This window comes from Aspergillus brunneoviolaceus (assembly GCF_003184695.1).
Source record: "Aspergillus brunneoviolaceus CBS 621.78 unplaced genomic scaffold BO95scaffold_40, whole genome shotgun sequence".
NCBI classification, from domain to species: Eukaryota; Fungi; Ascomycota; class Eurotiomycetes; order Eurotiales; family Aspergillaceae; genus Aspergillus; species Aspergillus brunneoviolaceus.
In genome coordinates, this window is record NW_020290770.1 from 64,104 (window position 1) to 84,781 (window position 20,678).

Consider the following 20,678-nt stretch of genomic DNA (forward strand, 5'->3'; position numbering starts at 1 on the left):
AGTCGCTTCCCTGAATATGTGACCTGTCTTCTCGGGCATCATACTGCATCCTCGCAATGCTTGCGAATAGATATTCATATGTGCAACCGTCTTGTACAACCTCATTCTTTTGGAGGCTTTTTTTTTCGAATCGCCTTGCATATGTACTGTACCGAGTTCTCGGATCCCGGTGGGGTTGCGATTTGGGGAATCCGCTAGATGCGATGCTAGACCGTCCGATAAGCGATAGATACCTTGTATAACCAAATCATAGAGAAGAAATGAATCAATTGATAGATAAGGAATTCTGCTCAATATCCATTGTTGTACAGAGTACATACTCCACATCCCTGCATGGGTTGTGATAGCCATTAGATAAGGTCGGAAGAAAGGAGAAATGGCTAGTATGGGTGCATAAGCTGTCGCCAGGCAGTCGATAGTTACTATGAGTTCAGTACAGAGTACATCTCAGTAAGAGGAATTTGTACTGAGCACTGTGCAATGTACGGAGTACTCCGTAGTTTTGTGCAATACTTCCCCACCCCCGCCGCATGACCCGTTCCGCATTCAAAGTTCCAAGTTGGATCCCAGACCCTCCCGTTTGATCTACCAATCAATAAAAAACGTGATCGTCCGGCTGGTCAACGGGGTCAATGGCCTCTGCCGTATGAAGTACCTCAGGCATTGAGAATAATGCCGGACTTTGGTGCCTTATCCTGGATTCAACCAAAGACCCCAGATCCACCACCCTCAAGTTTCGGTTTCCATTGAACCTAATCGAAGTTTGAAACTGCAATCTCGACCTTCTCTCCACTTAAGGCTCGAACCATTGTCATGTTTTCATTCACTATTCCCAGCTTGCGAAATGTGAAATCTCTACATGCCGTCATATGCGCTTTTCCTCAGGATTCAGATGCTGACCCTGCACGACTTGGGCCAGAACGACTAAAAGTGTTGACGTCTCATCACTTTCTCAGCCATTCGATAGGTGCTATCGCACGCAATATGCATGCTGTGAGTGAGAGAGGTGGCAGTTGTGCTATGAGCTCGTATGCCATCTAGGACTAAAATGACCTTATCAGTCCTTGTGCGTGTCATTCTATGGGATACAGTAAGTTGGCTGCATGCCGGGCGGACCTTGGAATCTCAATCCAATTGCTGGAGCTCTTATCTCTGGTCTGCATCGCTGCTGCTCGTCTCTGGAATCTCTGGGTGCGCTATCACTCGAGATGAATTCATCAACAAATTCCTCAACAAAGGGTGGCCACCGACGCCTTGCATGACTGGATTCACTCATCCTGCTGGTGCCATTAGGTTTGCCTTATCAGGAAGGGATTAATACGCAGGGTAACTCGAACTGGGAGGTGGGCTTGATGTGCTTCGCCTGGTCGATCCAATTTTCGAGTTCTCAGTGAAAGCCCCTGAAGTTTCGTTCTTGGCGGTAGGACGGAGCACTTGCAGGACTTATGCTCTCCTACAATCGAAACTAATATCACCCCTCGGCTCATTAGTTATACTCTATGCGTATGAGGGTAGCTTCACAGCTCTATTCCACTGACCCGAGGCTGTTACCCGGCTTTTTCACTTTCGAAAGCTGCCCGGTTATATGTCAAAACAGCTTGCCTTACACATATCGAGTCTCCAGTCAACTCATGTCCAGTCTCCATTGTGAGATATAATTTGCCCTGAACATCGAATATAGTCCTCAAAAAATCAACACTCAGCTCTCTTTGGTCAGCTATAGTAAGAACAAGAACGAACCACGGCGCAATGTGTACTATGCAGTGGATATTTGCCAAAGCTATCGATCTTTCAGTATCAAGTTTATTGGCGATGTAAGAGAGGGTCGATTGAGTCCACTAGTTCCACACACCGTCGCTTCAGTTGACTTGGTATAATGGCGCGCGTACGGGTGTAGAGGATGATTAAGGCCTGCGATTCTTCTATACTAAGACGATGTCAGGTGAGAACAAATAACTACCTTAGGTACGGCACATCCTCTTGTCATGTGATGGATGGCGCCTGCACCCAGCGGCTATTTCAGACGGGGAAACGGATATCTTTCCCCAGACCGCATCGCCTGAGCACCCGAACGAAGTACAGTAGTTACAACATCCATGGATATGAAACATCTGAGTTAATCGATCGTTCAAGTGACGCGCAGTCTGAACTCAACAGCCGTGTTCCGAAGGCGATGCTCTGGTACGGAGCCATAGACATGCCACACCCACCAAGCGGTTCCCGATTCCAATCGACCAGCAACAGCGAGAACACAAATTTCTCGGCCTGTCAATCCTGTCTGCTTTAAGTCCAATCAACCAATTCATTATGTCACTGGAGGGTATATTACCGCCACGCTAAGAGATGTGTCAGTGGCTAGTGGTGAGATTCTACATTTCTGCGGTGCAATTTCCTGATTTCCTCCAATGTCATTGGGACTTGAGCGCATCGGCTCCCATCCCTAATGTGACGGCGCCGACCGTGATGTGATGAGACGTGCTTGAAGGCGCAACGGGAACTTCCGAATGATCACCAAACCAACCGAAGCAGTTTCTGGTGTGAAAGGTCCCAGAAGTGTGCAGCCTAAGGACTGTTCGGCGCAACGACTACCCTGATAATTGAAGCTCTGTCCATTTAGATCCTGGTCTCCCCGCTACGAGGTTGTCATCTCACGCGCTCTAAACTCCACCCCGGGAATTCGTTCTCCCAATGCAGGCTACACATAATGCAGTTGCCTGCCACATTGCTCTTGCGCCGTCTTTAATTCTGCTTGCATCTTGAGATTTTGTCGTTTCTGAAATAGATGCCTTCCGCGGATCACTTCCGGGGAGGGCCTGTCTCGCTTCGATACATGTAGTATCTCACGGAACAATTACATGCGAGCAAGGAATCCGAGCCCTCGCTACTTTCCCCTTGAGAGAATTCGTCTCATGCTCACCTAGAGCTGGAAACAGATCACAGGAATTGCATACCATCAAGGGGTCCAGAGAGACATCTTGGCGAACGAAAAACCAGACAATCATCAAGATGAACAGGCAACTCCATCTGGATACTTCCAGTCCAGACAATTTGAACGGTGGGAGTCAGAGATACTCCTTTCTTGCAACTCCATCGGAGATGCATGCACCCGGAGGAGTAATCAGGCAGACAGCCTTGCCAACGAGCGCACCGAGCAACCTCCCAGCAGAGCCGAGGAGCGTGCCAGAACAGACACAACTACCCTTAAACGAGAAAACACAGCACTTGAGTGACGATGTGGGCCTCTATGCTTATCCAGGCGGGCCGAATATTCAGCATCATCCTGCGAATTATGCTCCATTTGCCGATGAAATACCTCAGCCAGCCAAGGCTGAAGCAGTGGTACCTGACTACTCGTATGCACATCCTCCGCAAAGCCCAGGGCCGCTCCCGGTCAAAGTCAACCCGGAAGCCTCAGGACAGGTACTGGAAAGTCATTCCACGGCAGTTTCGCCTGATACCAACCCATTGAATTCCACTTCACTGCCTCAATTTCCTCCTCCAGTTGCATCGAACCCATCCGCTACACCAGCAGCGCATGAAATCATGGCTTACCATCGGCCGGGACAAATCTTACACCCTAACCAAGCCATTAAAGGGGGTTTGTGGAAGACCAGTTTATGTGGCTGTACAAACATTGGCTCATGCTTCCTGGGCCTGTTTTGCCCTTGTATTTCCTATGGGAAGACGCAGCATCGACTGCAGACAATGTCCCGGGGAGACGACCCTACGAACATGCTCGGATATAATGTCTGCAATGGATCATGTACAGCAATGGCCCTATTTTGCGGCTGCCAATGTGAGTAAGATAATTCCCAGCTGCAACTCTTCCGTGCAACGAGCTGACCCAGCATCTTAGGGCTACTAGCTACAATCCAGCACCGGCGAGTGCGCAAAGCTTACAAGATCGAAGGCGATTTCATATCCGACTGCATTCGAGCAACCTGCTGTACGTGCTGTACCTTGATCCAAGACGAAGTTGAGATAATCAAACGAGAGGAGGAGCGCGAAAGGCTCGCCAGAGTCTCTGGAGCAGCTCTCGTATCACCATACTTAGCTCCAGTGCAAATGTCGTACGGGCCACCGCCCAGATGATGGTCTAGTCATACATATCGCGTAATACTCTCACGAAAGACAATGTATATATTCGAATCTGCCTCGTTCTGCAGTTCTATTATTTTCCCTTGCGATGCAAGGAAGAGAAGACAAGACATTAGATAAATATTCGACTAACCAGTGTCAACTTGATCTGAGTATGACAATGTCCTCGCCTGGCAACCAAGCATGCATGCTGACCTACGTGTCCAATAATTCTGTCATAGCTTATGGTTGAGTCGGTATATTCTGGTCTCTGCTTCGTACTATACTCTGCATGTGCATTATGACCTGTCGCATGTCACAAATACAAGCCTCGAAAGTTCCGTCTTGGGGCATGACATATATCGATCATCAAAGTAGATAACACCGTCCTGTCTCGCGAAGCATTCAACTTGTTGAGTGACGTAAGTTCAAGCGAACTTCGAAAGCTATGCTCACTCCCAAACCCCACGACACATTGCTTATACCGAGTAAAAGGGAGAATAGAACGAGGACGTCATGTCTTTCTTGGTGATGGGACCCCCCTTTAGGCGGTGAGCCCTGGGGTCGGCCCGGGGAATCTGGACCGCGGTGGCGGTTCTTCTGTCGGACTTCACCTTCGACCAAACCCAAGTCTGGTTCATAGATCTGTCTCAGTCGCTTATTTCTTATCAATCTCTGTCGCTATCCAAGCCCTCACACGGTGTGCGATATCTGCTGGGAGATCCACCATCAATTCGAAGCATCCCTAAGTCCAAGGTCCTCTACAGGCGAACACGATCGCTCCGTGCTCTGCTCGCATTCCCCGACCGTCGGCAATCGATAGAGCGCTTCCGACCTATCGCCATTATGGGTGTCTGAACCTGCTGTGCGACGACAAATTCTTACTGGCATTGATGACATTTCCTACATATGATTTTGTGGCGTGTGTGGCCTGCTTTGACCGCGACGTGAAACGTCCTGGTAGCCTGTTCGATTATGGAGAATGACGGGCACCTGGCCCCTCGCCAGATTTGGGTTCAGCCAACGACAACGACAACCAGGGCATACGAATCAGGCTGTACTCCATTTCTACTACCAAGCGATGGTATGTCAAGGCCAAATAATCTTCGGGGAAGGCAACTCTCGTCGACCCCGGATGGTGGCACATGCCTCCCCCGCTTTCTCCGTACTGTGACATTGAAACTGACGCGGGTTCGGCGCTTCAATCAGGCCATGTTTATTTGAATCGATCCTATGCGATTACTTTGACCGAAAATGCGATTTACGAACCGGTCTGTACCAGTACAGCGACTGCCACGCAACATGCGGTCGCGGCGCTTGACACCACCGACCCCTTTTACTCTTCGGTAGCGCCCCAACTGTACGCCATGGGCTGCACGACTGTGGTCAGCTACTTGCTCGTCATCATTCTTCTCATCACGCCGCGCACGTTCTATGTTGGTGGTCCTGGTGGTGGCGCGAACTTATTGGGAAGGCGCGGCATGATCACCGGTTCATACAGCGGTAATTCTTCGGTGGTTGGCGTGGGTGGTCGCCCTTGGCTACAGAAAGTCGCAGCGCTGCTGGTAGCTGTATCGCTCACAATTGCTACTGTGGATTCATTCCGGGTCGCCGAACAACAATATTATTATGGGTACTCTGACGCTGAGGCGTTAGCTGACGAAGTCATTGATGGGATGGAGATCCGAGTTGTTCGAGTCATCTCGAGCACGTTTCTCTGGCTTGCTCAAGTTCAGACTCTAATTCGCCTCTTTCCCCGGCACAAAGAGAAGGTCATGATTAAGTGGGCAGGATTCGCATTGATCGTGTTCGATACCACATTCAGCATCCTGGATAAATTCCTGGTGAAATCTCATACCACGCGTCCGCGATTATACGAAGACGCGATACCGGCGTTGAGTTACCTCTTCGAGCTTGCTCTGAACTTGCTCTACGCCGCCTGGGTCATTTTCTATTCTCTCTCGAAACACCGATTCGCTTTCTTTCATCCGAAAATGAGGAACATCTGCTTGGTGGCTCTTTTGTCTCTGTGCGCTGTCCTTATACCGGTCGTCTTTTTTGTTCTGGATATGGCGAAGCCAAAGGTTGCTGGGTGGGGTACCTATGTTCGATGGGTTGGATCAGCTGCAGCGAGTGTCGTTGTCTGGGAATGGGTGGAACGGATCGAAGCTCTGGAGAGAGATGAGCGGAAGGATGGCATCTTGGGACGGGAGATATTTGATGGAGACGAAATGCTCGAAGTAACTCCTTCCGAGGAGGTCGATTGGCCTCGTTACAACCCCAACAATAATGATCGCGGCGGTGGTGCTGGCATGTCCTCCGGCTGGGGAGGTATGATGGGCCTGGCTCATCGTCCTCTGCGAACCAGAGGTGGGCGCAATTGGCAGTCTAACTTGGAGAACCAGACAAATCTTGCATCCGCTGACGCTAGGCGCCGGAGGATTGTTTCGCGGCCAACCCCTCCACCTGCGGCCCTCACTCCCGTCAGTCGGGCCGATACTACAAGTGCCGCCAGTACCGTGTACAACGTGCATTACCACCCCGTGTCCAGTCCGACGCCACCAGTTGCGATGCCACATATGGAGGAGGAAGAAGAGGGGATGGACGATGAAGTGGCTGCCAAGGAGATGGCAACAGCTATGGAGAGCCAACAAGCTGGTCTAATTCATGATAGATTGTCGGAACAGCAGACCAGAGAACAATCTCCTCAAATTGTTCAGTTGGACAAGGGGTGGCGAACTTTATTGAATCCATTCAAACGAAGACGCGCATCTCTGCCAAAAGAGGTTGCTTCAGCACAAGCGAGAGAAGAAGCCCCTGGATCGCATCCTACTGGAGAGGATAATCCCCCTCCGGACCTTCCCTCGGACGACAGCGATGATGAGTACAATTCTCGACCCAATCGAGCTGGAGCTTTCTTCCCGATCCCGAAACGATTGCGACCCGGCTCTGGACGTCAAGGCTCAGGTTCTCCACTGCCAGTAACTGTCATCCCTGCGAGACGGCGAGGACAGCAAACCTGGTCGCCGCAGCATTTCAATGATAGTGGTATTTTAGAAACGACAAACTCCAGTCAGCGGGCCCCCTCGGGGCGTGCTGAAGGTCGTACGGACCTGCCTTTGAGAGTCATCCAGCCGCAAACTCGAAGCGCTGCGCCCTGGAGCGTAGACGATGGCAATATGTATCAGGAACTGCGCTATGATCCCGAGGCAGCGGCTCTAGTGGGCTTTGATGATTATCGCCCAGATCAAGCTTCAACTCCTGCTGCTTATTTCATTTCGGAGCCGGCTTTGGACGACAACACTGATGGGCGCCAACTAACGGGTGCAGACGAAAATCTAACAGAGCCATCACCCTCGCCACAGTCTCCTCATGCTCAATCGAACGGCAATCCACCAAATCGTGTCACACGATCCCAGCAATAATCGGACATCGTGCCACACTAGGACTCATACCCCTCGTGCTTTTATTTTTATATTCTCGGGTTAATGCTTACATGGATGCTTCAATTAGCGGGGAGTATCGGATTTTAACGCCATCTTTCTATATATCACGGTCATCTTTTTGCGTCCATCGAATTGCTCGAGCTATAGTCTCGATGGCTTCTTATTCGGCTGCTACACACTCACTGTTCTCGTTTCGATTGTTCAAACTGGGCTTCGGTCGGTGTCATCTCAGAAAAGGAATTGCTGGTGTCCTAGGCCTTCTCACACCTTCTCACACCTCGCCGACATTGAACATTTCCTGGCGCAGTTTTTTTTTTTTTTTTTCTTTCAAAAAAAAAGATACCCCTTGGGATGCATGTACTACAGACTTTTATATACGTATATATTATTACCTTGAATTTTGTCTCTTTTGGATTGGAAATTTTGGATTCACTTGGAAACGAGCACCTTTTCAGCACTTGTTGAATGCACATCGTCTTAACCTCGCACGTCTCAACCCTACTGATAATTCCTCTGATAAAGATCGATTGATTCAGTGACTCAATTTTCGCTTAGGATCGGAAGCAAGTACGTAAGGACAATTGCGGTCCAGCCCGCTCTGCGTCCCACTCACCCAGAGCCAACTTCCACCTCCATTGGCCTCAACAAGCATACTATACTATACTAATCGCTTTAGACGATTTGCCATGAGATGGGCAGTCGGCAAATTTGCAAGCACGCCATCTTGCACGTCAATGATGCTCGAAATGAAATGCTACAGGATTGTGCCACCAGAGATGAAAATCTCAACCAGGGCTTGCGAGTCGCCCTACAAATAGTCATGATCGCCATTATATGCTCGCACACACGCACATTGCGCTCGCGGATCACTTGTCGAGAGTTTGACCATAACGGATTCTAGACCTTTCGCGATGGCATTTCACGGCAATGCCTCCCCCGAGCTGGGCAAACGGACATGGTATCACACTACATTGTTCAATGCCTTTGTGATCGGCGGAGTGGGCTTCTTAGCCCCGGGGTTGTGGAATGCGATGAGCTCTTTGGGTGCAGGCGGCGCGGAATCGCCGTTCTTGATCAACGCTGCCAATGCATTGGTGTTTGCTCTGAGTGAGTCAGTTCGTGTCGAAGTGCATTCGAACCTGGGGCACTGACATATAGACGTCCGTCGGTAGTGGGTTTTCTGTGCATTTTCGGCGCCCCGATCGCCAACCGGATTGGCTTGAATTGGACCTTGCTGCTGGGAGCGGTCGGGTACCCGATATACTCGTATGTGCCGGGGAGTGGAGGTTCTTTTGGATGATTTGGTAGACTGACAGGATGCAGCGCGGCGTTGTATACGAACAACCGCTATGTGAGTTCTCCTTTGTGAGTTTCTGTGATTGTGTCTAATGACCGGGTTAGGGCAATGTCTGGTTCGTGCTTGTCGGGTCGGTAGCATGTGGATTATCGTGAGTGCAAACCTCCCAAAGTGTAACATCGATCTCCTACTTATGTGTATCAGAGCGGGACTTTTCTGGGCGTCTGAGGGTGCGGTTGCACTTGGTTATCCTGAGCCCGGCAAACGCGGCAAGTATATGAAGTAAGTATCCGCCACAACCGGCTGATACGAGGATGACTGACCCAAGATAGTATCTGGCTGTGGTTTCGGACCGGTGGACCGTTGTTGGGTGGTGCTATCGTCCTGGGTCTTAATCAGTAGGGGTTCCCCAGGAGTCAGACAGAACGTTGCTGACTCGAGACAGTTCTCCTGGGGGCAAAGGCAAGGTTCAGCCTGGTATGTTGCAGCAAATTGTGATTGTTGTATAGCGGCTGCCGACTGACACAGTGTCTAGAGGTATATCTGATTTTCGTTGCGCTACAATGCCTGGCCGTTCCTGTCGCATACTTCCTTTCGCCGCCTGAAAAGGTCCAACGTAGCGATGGGAGTCCCGTCAGGATTATCGCACAGGGCTCATGGCGCGCTGAGATGCACGAGCTCTGGAAGCTCTGCCGTAAGAAGCAGGTAAGTGACTGTTTCATGCCAATAAAGTGCTCATGCTCATGTTATGCGTCTAGGTCCTCTTGTTGTTGCCCGTGTTTTGGGCTGCCTACTTCAACCAGTATATTGGCAGTAAGTCAAGTCGTCTACGCTTCTGCTTCACCTGCTGATATGAGTCTGCAGATTTCGAAACCTACTATTTCAACGTCCGAGCTCGAGCTCTGATGGGCTTCGTTAGTACGTTGCCCCACCTGAAACTTGATCTCTCATCCATCAGCAATCCCGATCAAAAGCTAACACTAATCAGGCAACTTTGCCAACCTGCTATCATCCGGGATCATCAGTCGATTCCTCGATTACAAGGGTCTTCCTGTCAAGAGCCGGATCACATACAGGTATGCCCGCGGCTGTCAATCGTCAAACCCGCCCCTAACTTCCGATAGTTTCTACTACGTCATCGTCGTCCACATCGCAGCCTGGACTTATGGCTGGGTTGTTCAAGAACAATTTACCGCCAACCCTCCAGTCCTGGACTGGACCAGCAAGGACTTTGTGAAGGGGTTCTTCGTCATGATTCTCTGGCGTGCGTCCAGGCTCCCCTTGAAGTACGATCTAGTCCCACTAATATCGTCCTTTGATCCAGAATTCTCCCAGCAAGCTCTGCAGAACTTCATGTACTACCTTGTCGCTACAATGACCGACAATATCTCTGAGCTAGGTGTGTACTCCACGTGCTGACTGCATCATATTACCTATACTGATCCGACCATAGCGCGTTATTCGGGTATCCTTCGCGGGCAGGAGAGCTTTGCTCAGGCCGTGTCTTTTGGTCTGAACACCCGCGATTGGTATGGAGGCAGAGTTCCTCTCGCTGTGAACACGATTCTTCTGGGTATGACTTCTCGCGCTTGTTTGTAGCTACGTTTCGATAGCCGGTTGACTAATGACTCGTGTCGTAGGGCTTGCGGTGGTCCCCACGTGGCTGGTCATCAAGGACCATACTCCGATTGAGCATAGTAAAGATGAAATCACCCAGTCAAGGGGTGATGATGAGGAGGAAGGGTCTAGATCGAGATCTCTCGATGGCGAGAGACAGGATGGCTATGTGGTGAGGGAGTCGACTGCAACGAAGATGGCTTAGATGACAATTGAAAATGAAATCATGGACCAGTTTGAAAGCGTAAAATTGAGCGTGTTTAGATGTAATGAAATTGGAAGTCCTTTGAGAAACAAGACCGCCGCAATAAAGTACCCAAGGTATGGATCGGCTGCGGTGTGTGGTCCACGTGGAGAAGTGGTCGGTTTGTGGTCCACTCCCTCATCCGAGTCGCTCAAGCTTCCGATCTTCACTACCTCCGGGGTAAACGCTCGAGTATAAGTCATTTGACAGACCAGCCATGTTGCGACTAGGATTGTTAGCCTCATTTCTTGATTGACTCCGCTCTCGACTAAGCGGGGCCTAGTCTGTCCACTTGCAAAGAACACAAGATGGGTATGTAGACTGCATACTTTTTTTGATTCTATGGGCGGTTACCATTGCATGTTAGACAACACTTACTAAACAACTGTAGGTTTGACACCGGTCCATTTCTTTTCACATGGCTCTACCATGATGTTGGGCGAGGAGAGCACCTCGGCCGATTACTGGCGCAAGTGTGGTGATGAAGCACTTGCGCATGGGATCGAGGGCGTTGTGATCATGGTAAGGAACAAGCCATCACCGAAGAGACACCAATTTCCCGCCGACTAATAACCACAATCCCTCAGGGAGCCCACTGGGACTGCTTCAACGACCAGATCCAAGTCGCGACGAACCCGAACCCCGGCAAAAGCCCGGTGGCCTACGTCGACCCGGCGAAATACGTCGACTACCCGCTCAACCCGGACCTGGCGACCTCGCAGCGGTGCATCGAGCTCCTGGCGCGCGAGGGCTTTAACGTCAGCGGCAACGCGACCTTCGAATGGATCCACGACGTCTACCTGATCCTGATCCGGATGTTCCCCCGCGGCTGCCCGCCGACGACGGTGATCTCGCTGAACGCGCGCTACGACCCGCACTTCCACCTGAAGGTCGGCGCGGTGCTGCGCCCGCTCCGCCGCGAGAATTACTTGTTGATCGGCACGGGCGGCGCGGTGCACAACCTGTACCGCAACCGCTGGGCGCCCATGCTGCGCTTCCGCGACAACTTCGCCATGGAGACGCCGCCCGAAGCCTGGGCGCTGGAGTTCCGGCAGGCCGTCGAGGACGTCCTCATGAAGACCTCCGGCCCGCAGCTGCGCCGCGCCATGACCCGCCTCATGAAGCATCCGGAGTACCGCGATGCGCATGCCACCGACGACCACTTCATGGCCGCCATGTTCGTGGCCGGGGCGATGGGCGACTGGGAGGATGAGGGTAGTCCCGCGGTGCTGGGCGCCGAGACCTGGGAGTTGACCAATATGTGTAATTCGCAGTTTACCTTGGGGGCGTGGCCGATTAAGGTCTGAACTTTGGGCAGGTTGGAGGGTTGATGATTTTCCTCGGGGAGACTTCGGAGTTGTCTTGGAGTTTTTTTTAGATTAAAGTCTTATTATAGGCACAAGGCTACTACTACTCAATAACGTTACAAGCATGTGCCTTTTTTGACCCTTGCTTGAGTTATGCGCATAATTAGAGTTCCGTGCATCGGAACTGACATGCCATGCCAGAAGCTGAATGTCGCTAGAGATATCGAGTCTAATTGCCGGGAGGGGCACAATTTAGTGATAAGATGATACTTTGTAGGGATGCGATCATATGCTGATAGCGATAAGCAATGTAAATGTATCTCTGAATTTCTAGGGTGTTGCAGAGTCCACGCAGGTAAGCTAAAGTGCGATGAGGATGAGGGGGTCTGGCTGTCTGAGTCAGCCGAGCATAAAAGCTTCCCCGGGATTCCATAATTCCATTTCCCTTCGTCACTCACTCACTCAATTCCCATCTTATCCACTTTCTTTCTTTAATCGCTGCCGCTGCCGCTGCCGCCTCTTTCTTCCTGCTAACTTACCTTAATCCCCGTGCGTAATCAAATGTCTGCCTGTGCCCTGAGCTTCTTCACCTGTCTTGTTTTCACTACAGTCCATGCCACGCCCATCCCCCTTACAGATGTCGCATCATGGCGACCGTGAATCAGAACATGTTTGAAGCCAGTGTCACCACGGATCGGCCCAAAGGTGCTCCGTTACTCGTTCTGCCGCTGAATTTGATCGCTCTCATTATTACCTCCGTGCGTCCCCCACGAGCCCTTGTTATTCTCCGGTAAACATTACTACGTAATATGCTAACCTTCGAGACATCTCACAGCTCGATGATCCTGGTGATCTCGCTCGTCTCTGTCGAACATGCCGCGTGCTTAATTACATGACTCTGCCCCAACTCTACAAGAACATCACCTTGACCTCCTATGACAAAATCCGCTATCGGGATGACCAGCCAGAGGGTATGGGGAGCGCCAGCCCATTCTCCATGGGGCTCAACGCCGTCATCACGCGCCCGTACGCCAACCTGGTGCGATCGTTGACGCTCCGGGGAAATTGGCGCGAGTCGGAGCTGGAGGAGCATGCGCGGGTGGGCCGAGTGCCGGACTCCTCGATGATGCTGAATATCGCGGTGCGGGCGGCGGTGGACAAGATGCCGGACCTGGAGAGCTTCAGCTGGGAGCTCAACACCAAGATGATGGAGACGGTGTATCTGGGGCTGGCACAATTACCCAAACTCACTTCCTTGACTTTGCGGTTTCCGTCGAGCCGCCATCCGCGGCCGACCATCATCATCCCGGCCATCCCCCAACTCCGGTCCCTGAAGATCACCGACATCGATCCACTCTGCTATCCGGACGACATCTCCACGCTGCTGTTCCGGTGCAGGAAGCTGCGGGATCTGAAATTGCACTGGTCGCCGCGCATGCGTATCGAGCAGGAGCCCAGCGTCATGCTCCACGACTACTTCCGCAAGTGTATCGCGGCGAAACGACCCTTGTCCATCCGAAAGATTGGGCTGCAGAATCTGTACGCGCTGCATACCGAGGAGTTTCAGCTTGCCTTCGCCCAGCAACCCATGGAGGAGGTGACGATTCTCAACGACATAGGCTCGGATGTCTCGATGAACACGTTTGTGGACAGCACCTGGCCGACAGTCCCCCAGACTGAGATCCATATCAAATGTATCCGACAAGATGCGTTGTCGCGACGACATGCCGACTTCATAGGTCATTTCACCGGTCTGGAGAAGATGTATTTCGTCAACGCCAGCTCCAATCCGGGCCACGACATCAATTCCCCGCGACAGCCCGTCGCTGCCACGGCACTCACCCCACCACAGTCCGACACCAACGGCTCGGTGACGTACTCGTCTGCCGCAAACACCCCGGTCAACTCCCCTAGCCTGCAAGCAACTATCCGTGACTGCTACCTGAATAACATCATCTCGAACCATGCCTCCACTCTCCGTCACCTTCTGCTCCCTGCGCGCTGGCCACTGTCGGCCACCACGATAGCGCGCCTTGTGCACGCCAGTCCGCAACTCGAACAATTAGGTTTCGCCGCAGACTTCTCGACCATGGACACCTTGGGTCTACTATTACCGTTCCTCCGCCAATTGACCGCACTTCGCATCCTTGTTCCCACCGGCCCAGCATCGGATCAAGCCCGTTCCACCCAGTCTTCGTCTAAGCTGCTGACCGGCCAGACCTCCAAACTCTTCTCCCGCACCGCCAACCCCCTCGCCTCAGCACGCACTCTGCAGGAACTCGTCGAAGCCGACGATGAGATTCTCATCGAGAAATTCAGCGCTGCCCTCGCCGATCAACAGATTTTCCACCGTCTGAAAGTCCTCGGCTTCGGCCGGAAAGCCTTCCTCTTAGGTAAACACTACACCATTCCCACGGAACCGTCGAATGGCCACGCCGTCGAGCCTCAAACCCCGAGTACCACCCGCGCCCCAAGCACTGAGGCCGGTAAGAGTCCTTCGCAGCAGCAGCAGCAGCAGCAATTCAATCATGCTACGGCACCGGAGAAAGACCTCCTCAACGGCAACCATCATCACAACACGTACAACGCCTCGATCATCCCCGCCTTCAACACCAACTACACCACCAGCAGCAACCGGCAATCTCCACCCTCCGTTCTAGGTAAACGCAGCCGTCCGGATGACGAAGAGACCCCACCCGCCCGCACCGTGGAGACAATTCAGTCCCCAATCGAAGACGAGGACGGCCTCTGTCTCCCCAAAGTCATACGGGATCCCCGCGGTCGCGAATGGCGCCGCCAAGTCCGTCGGGTCGGGTGGGAAGTCCTGCAGCATTGGGAGATCTGGGCGTTGGACAAACAGGAGTTATGAGGTCGTTACGGTTTTTTTGAGTCAGTGTTTGGATTTTACAAAAAAGGAACATATACCCTGGAGTTTTTTTTTGTGTTTTGTTTATTCCTTATATGGGTTTGAGATGTATATTGTGGTGGTCGTTTGTGGATATGGATATGCATGTGCGATTGGACAGGATACAGAGATATACGGTGTGATCTTGCTCGAATGCATTGTTCGAAGGGCATTGAGCATGGACACGATAATAGATGACAAGACAGAACATTCCCCTCTCATTTCTGCTGATTCCACGTGTCGATCTTCTCGTAGGAACTGAAAAGGTACTTTGATGTGGCACTGAAGCAAGACAGCGTAGACTAAGGTAACAGCCTCCTCCAGAATGATGGGAGAAAAAGACCCGGTGTCGTACCTCGATGGCGAACAAAGCGCAAAAAGAACTAATCACTTCATAGCTTAACTTACCATCCACGACGCCGGGGGGGGGGGACAACCCCCCAACCCCCCAACCAACCTACCTACCTACCTACCTACCTGTCCATCCGTGCAACGCTGTGCCCATGGATGGCGCTAATCATACCCAGTAGTCATCACCGATCCCATCCAATCCTTAACCCCCGCCGGTATCCAGATTTGTCCTCCCTCTCCAGCGAAGACGTATGATGGGTGCTGTTGTATCGCTCTCCGGGCTTCTGCAAAGCTACTCCTCTGGGAAATACCTCGTAACTCGGTATACATAGATTTAGCGAAGAGATTCTACCAAAGATCTACTTGTGTGAAACGGAGTAGATGGGTCCCCGTAGTTTGTCCTGGCTTAGGGGGGGGGCTGTCGAGGTCGGGATTGCGGATGGTGTTAGCTGGATGGTTATCATTATGAATACAATCGATTCTATTGCTCTAAGCAATATTCAGGATATCCAGGTACAGAGGCAAACGGGGTAGAAGGAAAGATGTATACGTCAAGACGGTACGGTGACTTGGTAGGTTGAAGGTATACAGCTTGAATCCTTTGTTTTGCCGCGTGGGTTGGGTGATGTTGGAGGTTCTGAGCACGATATACGACAGTCTTTCTTTTAACTGGTCTATAGCAGTAGCAGCCAAGCTAGGTGTCATCCCGGTAAGTATATACAAATACAACCAGGAACGCCAGGAACGTTGGATGCCGGACAGCATCGAGGGTTAATCTAGGGCTTCGGAAGTAGCACATCTAGTTCTTACACGAAAATTGAGGATATGAAGGCCTTGTTTTACGGGGGTGGGGCGGAAAGCAAATTTCTCGTACCGCACGCACCGCACTACCGGCTTGTTACTGTGGAAGCCTCAAAATCCATATACCTACCCTGCTCCATCCACTCTCTCGCCTTGAGCGCCATACTCTCGGACTCCACATCTAGCAACACATTGGCCGGGACGCACGGCAGCTCGCGCTGGCCCAGTGCGCGGGAGTGCTCGAGGATGCACCGGACCATCCAGCCGTCGAATTTGTGAGATTCTGTGGAGAGCAGGCAGATGTTTTGGAAGGTCATTAGTCTGTTGATCTGATTGGTGGATGGGTCAGTATGATCTGAATGTGTTCTTGAGTTTTTTTTGGGGGGGGGGGCGAATTACCATGGCTTTCGTGTTTGGCCAGAACTGCTGTTGCTCGATCAACACCTCAAAATTGGCATTCAGCGCGGCGCGCGCGCCCTCGAGTTCTGTCGGGTCGCCCAGGAGGAGAGTGTGGAGGAGGACGGAGGAGGAGACGGTGGTCATGTGGCCGATGGTCGGGTAATTGTTTTCGCAGCCCTTGATTTGCCGGGCGAGGTGGAGGAGGTTGCTGAAGGAGGAGGCGTGGTGCTTGCAGCGGCGGATGTAGGTGCGGGAGTTATGGGATGATGGCTTGGATGAAGGGGCTTGCGTGCGGTGGTGGCTTTGGGTATGGGTTTGGTCGTCCTCGAGGAAACGGAAGTACAGCAGGGTGGAGTAATGGTGATACGCCAGGTGCAGAGCAATGAAGAGTCCCCCCCGTCCGGACTGCTGGTGACTGTGTAGGTTGGGTACCGTCATCTGCGTCTCGGCGAGGAGCATCTTGTTCCACGCTTCGAGCTGTCCGCCTAAGTCCTGGACCTCCTGGTCCAGTTCGACGGTGTCGGTGCAGCCGCGAGCGGCCTGACGGTTAAGGTCCTGAATCGGGCCGAAGAATCGCACCAGCGACACCATGTGCGCCCAGAGGCCGAGTTTCAATATGGTAGGTTCGAGGTGTACTGTCGGCGGCGGCGCTTCTGAATCGTTGCTCGTGTCGGGTGGTAGAGACTGGAAGGTGATCTCGTCAATAGGCAGCCCGTAGGGCTTGCTGTATTCGTCCATGTGACGGGGGAGACCGAGCCCCGAGGAACACCAGCGGTCCGCCACGTAGAGTGAGCACCAGACTCTGCGGACGGTTTCGCGCGTGATGAGGGATCCGTTCATCGCTGGGGAGGAGTCGAGCGACATGATCTCGGCCATTGAGGTGGCGATTCCTAGTGATCTGTGAATCGGCTGAACCCTTCAAAGAGAGTAGAGATTGAAAGCAGTAAGGGCATCTCGTACGAACGAAGAGTGCCTCCGAAGATGGCTCACAATTTCCCGCACTCAGGGTCGCAATCAGGATGCAGGTCTGCATGTTCTCGAGGCAGACATTCTCAAGGTCGGCTTGGAGCAGCCGCTTGGCCTCCCCGGTCAGCCGCGCTTCCAGGTCGCGTCGGTCCGGGTATGAGGAGAACTTGACCCCGAGGGCGCAGACGGCGTACAGTAAGGCCTTCCCCACGGTGCCATTGCGCACCTGGGCCCGCAATGTCGCCGGGTGGAAGATGCTGTGCGGTCTATCGTGGACCTTGGCGAGATACAGGTCAACCAGCTCCACAGTGATCTCCCAGGGGATTTGAAATGGGTCCAAGGTTGGGTGATGATGTCGGACAGGCTCATTGCGAGGTTGCTCTTCTTCGCTGAGAACCACCACCGGCTCGGGATTTGGCTCGCTGTTCACTCCCACCGGGTTTTGCCTTCGCAAATCGGCACTACATTCGATTCTTCGCTGCTGACATGCATTGCAGGGCTCACCTGGGCCGAGGCGAGTGCATTTTCGTTTAGAGGATCGGCATTGCAGGCATGCTCTTGGGGCTTTCATGCTGTTTCGGAGTGACGGGGTGGATGCAGTGAGGTAGGTGTACGGAGTAGAAGGATTCCCAGTGGTGGATTTGAGCGGAGGCAGCGGCCCCACAGCCTTTCCATACATCGGGATTGCTGTATCTCAATTGGCTGTTTTCCGAGGCTCCGAAACCACCCCGATATATGGAGTCACTTTTTACATGCAACCACCACCCATGATATCAAGTGGATGCTCATCCATACTCACTACTAATCATAGTCTCCTCACCGAGAAGCTACCAGGAGCAGTGGAAATGCACGAAGAACAGGTATATAAGGACTGCAATCGTGTCCGCTTTCATCGCTAATGCTCAATTTTAATCACAACCTCGAAACTCCTATTTTCCACCCAGTTCGACTATTATACAAATTACAAACATCAGGCACTCCACGATGTCAAGCCTCTTAGAGCCCATCATTGTCGGCGGAAAGCTTCCGCTGAGAAACCGTGTGGTCATGGGCTCTATGACCCGGAACCGCTGCCTCGACCGCGTGCCCGGTGCAGCACAAGTCAAGCATTACGCAGACAGAGCCAGGGACGGCGTCGGCCTGATTGTGAACGAGGGCACCTTTGTAGACTGGACGGGCTGCGACTGGCAATGGTCGCCCGTCATGATCGAGATGGAGCATGCCGAGGCATGGCGGAAAGTGACCGATGCCGTCCATGAAGCCGGTGGGAAGATCCTTTTCCAAGCCTGGCACGCAGGTAGGTGAATGAGCTTAACAAAGATGGGTGATGTCGCCATGTGATACTCATGCAGGTCTGATAGGTCGGATTCAGCATGACCAAATGCGAATCATGAAAGAAAAGGGTGGACGTGTCCTGGCGCCATCCAGCATCAAAGCTGAAGGGGGAAAATATCGTGACCTTCCGGGTCAGCCGGTATGAGATCATGTCACTCCACACCCGTGCCTTATTGAGGATATCGCTGACCACAACCTGATGCAGGGGCATACGGATAATGTTGAGGAAATCAAGAACCCGCGTGACGTGATCGATACCTATCGACACTCCGTTCTGCTGGCTAAAAATGCAGGCTTTGACGGCGTTGAGCTGCTGGCCCAAGGGTAAGTATATGCGATATCACTTGGTCACAGGATTGGTACTGATACATATCGCGAACCCAGCGGTTATTTACCCCATCAATTCCTCAACACGTAGGTATTCCTCCCCTAAAGTCTTCAACAACTGACAAACACAAGTCGTTCAAACAAGCGAACAGATAGCTATGGAGGTTCAGTAGAAAATCGCTGCCGATTCACCCTTGAATTAGTCGATGCCATTAGCGAGGTATTCGGGGGACCCGAGCTAGTCTGCGTCAAGATCAACCCCACGGACTTCTACAATGACTCCGCGACCACTTTTGAGGAGATGAAAGAGACCTACACGTTCTTGATCAAGGCGCTCGTTGACCGCCGAGTGGGCATCGTCAACCTTGGCCGCCGCGGAATTGATCCCAATGCAGGCACCGGAGACTTCTTCGGACGCAGTGGTCGACCCGAGGAATTCCCTCTGCCCCCTGGGTACGACCCTGTCTTGGACCTTGGCCCGCTGGTCAAGTATCCCGGCAGCCCGTCTTTGCTCATGGCCAACCATGATTATACACCTGAGGAGGCGGATCGGCTGGTCAAAGAAGGGAAGTTGGACTTGATAACCTTTGCGAGGCCCTTTATCTATAACCCGGTGAGTAGGCTGATTTTTTGAGGTCATTCCTGAATGCTCAACTAACGACATCAGGATGTAATCTCGCGCATCAAGAATGGCATTCCTTTCGCCCAGAATGATCGGGGCAAGAATGTGCACTACGGACCCTATCGGGCACCCGACGAGAACTACAATGACTGGCCTGCTGCTTCCCTTTAGTACATTAAGTATTCGGGTAGAAGGGTATGAGGAAGCTGCTGAGGGAATAAGGAAAAGACAAAATTGAGGATATATCACATACCTGTACAGCGTACTCTGCAAGTACCCATAATTGAAATTACCTATACACAATTCACATGCTGTGAGCAAGAACTGCCGAGCTTGATCAACCGCTCTGCGCAGAATCTGAATCACCGTCTTTTGCTTTTGTTTTCGAGCGCATATTGCACCAGTAATCACCGAAGAAGCTCTTCTTAGTCGGCGAAAGCGTGACAATTTTTCTTTGAGAGGGTGAATGCTGTTCTTCGCATCTATAGAGACTCCATGCACGGATTTGGTCTTCTGCTGCTAAGCACCAAGGGAGGTTTGTAGGGGAGCCGGCCTTTCTCGATGTCTCAATTCGATTCGTTGCGTCTCTGTAATGAGATCTGGCTGCTCATTAATGAGACATTGCTGGATATCAACAACACGCCGCAGCACATCATAGAATAGGATCGGTTGTAGTGGTTTGAAAGCCGTTGTCAGAAGTTGTGGGGAAGGATCGTTGCTTAGTGCTGAGTCTAGACCTTTCGAATCTCTACCTCCCTTGCTACAAAGTAGATAAGGGGGGGGAAGATCACCGTTAGTAACTTTCTAGTAAAGCCAAGATCTCAAGCACCTTGCCTGCTTCATAGAGTCATAAAAGAAATTATAATCAAAAGAGAGACCAGAGAAGACTCCAGGTCGGATCATATCTGTGTAGAATATAGATCGTTGCCGAGCGTACTACTAGGTAAGGTGCTGCAGCTTCCCTCTTTTTCCCCCCACCGCACC

General features: G+C 52.0%; 8 protein-coding genes across 8 annotated transcripts; 7 read left to right on the plus strand and 1 right to left on the minus strand.

Annotated features, from left to right (window-relative positions):
• Positions 1–596: 596 nt before the first annotated feature.
• On the plus strand, positions 597–1,448 carry BO95DRAFT_443608 (uncharacterized protein). The gene has a single exon (XM_025586692.1). The coding sequence runs from the start codon at positions 1,049–1,051 to the stop codon at positions 1,316–1,318; it is 270 nt and encodes an 89-aa protein (XP_025441417.1). The 5' UTR covers positions 597–1,048; the 3' UTR covers positions 1,319–1,448.
• Positions 1,449–3,006: 1,558 nt separating this feature from the next.
• BO95DRAFT_364945 (DUF614 domain protein) lies at positions 3,007–4,092 on the plus strand (the record flags this gene model as incomplete). The annotated part of the gene is made up of 2 exons (XM_025582675.1): positions 3,007–3,796; positions 3,857–4,092. 2 exons carry the CDS (start codon positions 3,007–3,009, stop codon positions 4,090–4,092), a joined length of 1,026 nt encoding a protein of 341 aa, XP_025441418.1.
• A 604-nt stretch (positions 4,093–4,696) lies between these two features.
• BO95DRAFT_415296 (PalH/RIM21 family protein) lies at positions 4,697–7,502 on the plus strand (the record flags this gene model as incomplete). Its single annotated transcript, XM_025584345.1, has 2 exons — positions 4,697–5,161; positions 5,287–7,502. Exons 1-2 carry the CDS (start codon positions 5,053–5,055, stop codon positions 7,500–7,502), a joined length of 2,325 nt encoding a protein of 774 aa, XP_025441419.1. The 5' UTR covers positions 4,697–5,052.
• A 1,049-nt stretch (positions 7,503–8,551) lies between these two features.
• Positions 8,552–10,659, plus strand: BO95DRAFT_443612 (uncharacterized protein; the record flags this gene model as incomplete). The annotated part of the gene is made up of 14 exons (XM_025586693.1): positions 8,552–8,630; positions 8,696–8,789; positions 8,847–8,874; positions 8,925–8,971; positions 9,025–9,102; positions 9,153–9,218; positions 9,266–9,297; positions 9,356–9,525; positions 9,579–9,633; positions 9,685–9,738; positions 9,809–9,896; positions 9,945–10,084; positions 10,145–10,219; positions 10,274–10,659. The coding sequence occupies 14 exons, from the start codon at positions 8,555–8,557 to the stop codon at positions 10,417–10,419; spliced, it is 1,149 nt and encodes a 382-aa protein (XP_025441420.1). The 3' UTR covers positions 10,420–10,659.
• Positions 10,660–11,068: 409 nt separating this feature from the next.
• Positions 11,069–11,988, plus strand: BO95DRAFT_364912 (DODA-type extradiol aromatic ring-opening family dioxygenase; the record flags this gene model as incomplete). Its single annotated transcript, XM_025582673.1, has 2 exons — positions 11,069–11,203; positions 11,269–11,988. Coding segments are annotated over 2 exons (855 nt in total), but the record flags the coding sequence as incomplete, so codon positions are not given.
• A 508-nt stretch (positions 11,989–12,496) lies between these two features.
• BO95DRAFT_443616 (uncharacterized protein) lies at positions 12,497–14,954 on the plus strand. Its single transcript, XM_025586694.1, has 2 exons — positions 12,497–12,746; positions 12,824–14,954. Exons 1-2 carry the CDS (start codon positions 12,636–12,638, stop codon positions 14,855–14,857), a joined length of 2,145 nt encoding a protein of 714 aa, XP_025441422.1. The 5' UTR covers positions 12,497–12,635; the 3' UTR covers positions 14,858–14,954.
• A 966-nt stretch (positions 14,955–15,920) lies between these two features.
• On the minus strand, positions 15,921–17,998 carry BO95DRAFT_390911 (putative C6 transcription factor). Its single transcript, XM_025583616.1, has 3 exons — positions 17,405–17,998; positions 16,445–17,334; positions 15,921–16,374 (listed from the first exon to the last, which is right to left on the minus strand). The coding sequence occupies exons 1-3, from the start codon at positions 17,979–17,981 to the stop codon at positions 16,132–16,134; spliced, it is 1,710 nt and encodes a 569-aa protein (XP_025441423.1). The 5' UTR covers positions 17,982–17,998; the 3' UTR covers positions 15,921–16,131.
• Positions 17,999–18,329: 331 nt separating this feature from the next.
• BO95DRAFT_474094 (FMN-linked oxidoreductase) lies at positions 18,330–19,960 on the plus strand. Its single transcript, XM_025589774.1, has 6 exons — positions 18,330–18,707; positions 18,772–18,884; positions 18,951–19,069; positions 19,130–19,159; positions 19,205–19,685; positions 19,740–19,960. The coding sequence occupies exons 1-6, from the start codon at positions 18,395–18,397 to the stop codon at positions 19,863–19,865; spliced, it is 1,182 nt and encodes a 393-aa protein (XP_025441424.1). The 5' UTR covers positions 18,330–18,394; the 3' UTR covers positions 19,866–19,960.
• Positions 19,961–20,678: the final 718 nt, after the last annotated feature.

Bases quoted from the DNA above. Each gene is read 5' to 3' on its own strand.
- BO95DRAFT_443608 (XM_025586692.1), top strand. From the start codon at position 1,049: ATGACCTTATCAGTCCTTGTGCGTGTCATTCTATGGGATACAGTAAGT.
- BO95DRAFT_443616 (XM_025586694.1), top strand. From the start codon at position 12,636: ATGGCGACCGTGAATCAGAACATGTTTGAAGCCAGTGTCACCACGGAT. The intron at 12,747-12,823 runs GTGCGTCCCCCA...GACATCTCACAG, and splicing joins TCGCTCTCATTATTACCTCC to CTCGATGATCCTGGTGATCT.
- BO95DRAFT_390911 (XM_025583616.1), bottom strand. From the start codon at position 17,981: ATGAAAGCCCCAAGAGCATGCCTGCAATGCCGATCCTCTAAACGAAAA. The intron at 17,335-17,404 runs GTACGAGATGCC...ACAGATCACTAG, and splicing joins TTCGGAGGCACTCTTCGTTC to GAATCGCCACCTCAATGGCC. The intron at 16,375-16,444 runs GTAATTCGCCCC...TCCACCAATCAG, and splicing joins GGCCAAACACGAAAGCCATG to ATCAACAGACTAATGACCTT.
- BO95DRAFT_474094 (XM_025589774.1), top strand. From the start codon at position 18,395: ATGTCAAGCCTCTTAGAGCCCATCATTGTCGGCGGAAAGCTTCCGCTG. The intron at 19,070-19,129 runs GTAAGTATATGC...TCGCGAACCCAG, and splicing joins GTTGAGCTGCTGGCCCAAGG to CGGTTATTTACCCCATCAAT. The intron at 19,160-19,204 runs GTAGGTATTCCT...GACAAACACAAG, and splicing joins CCCCATCAATTCCTCAACAC to TCGTTCAAACAAGCGAACAG.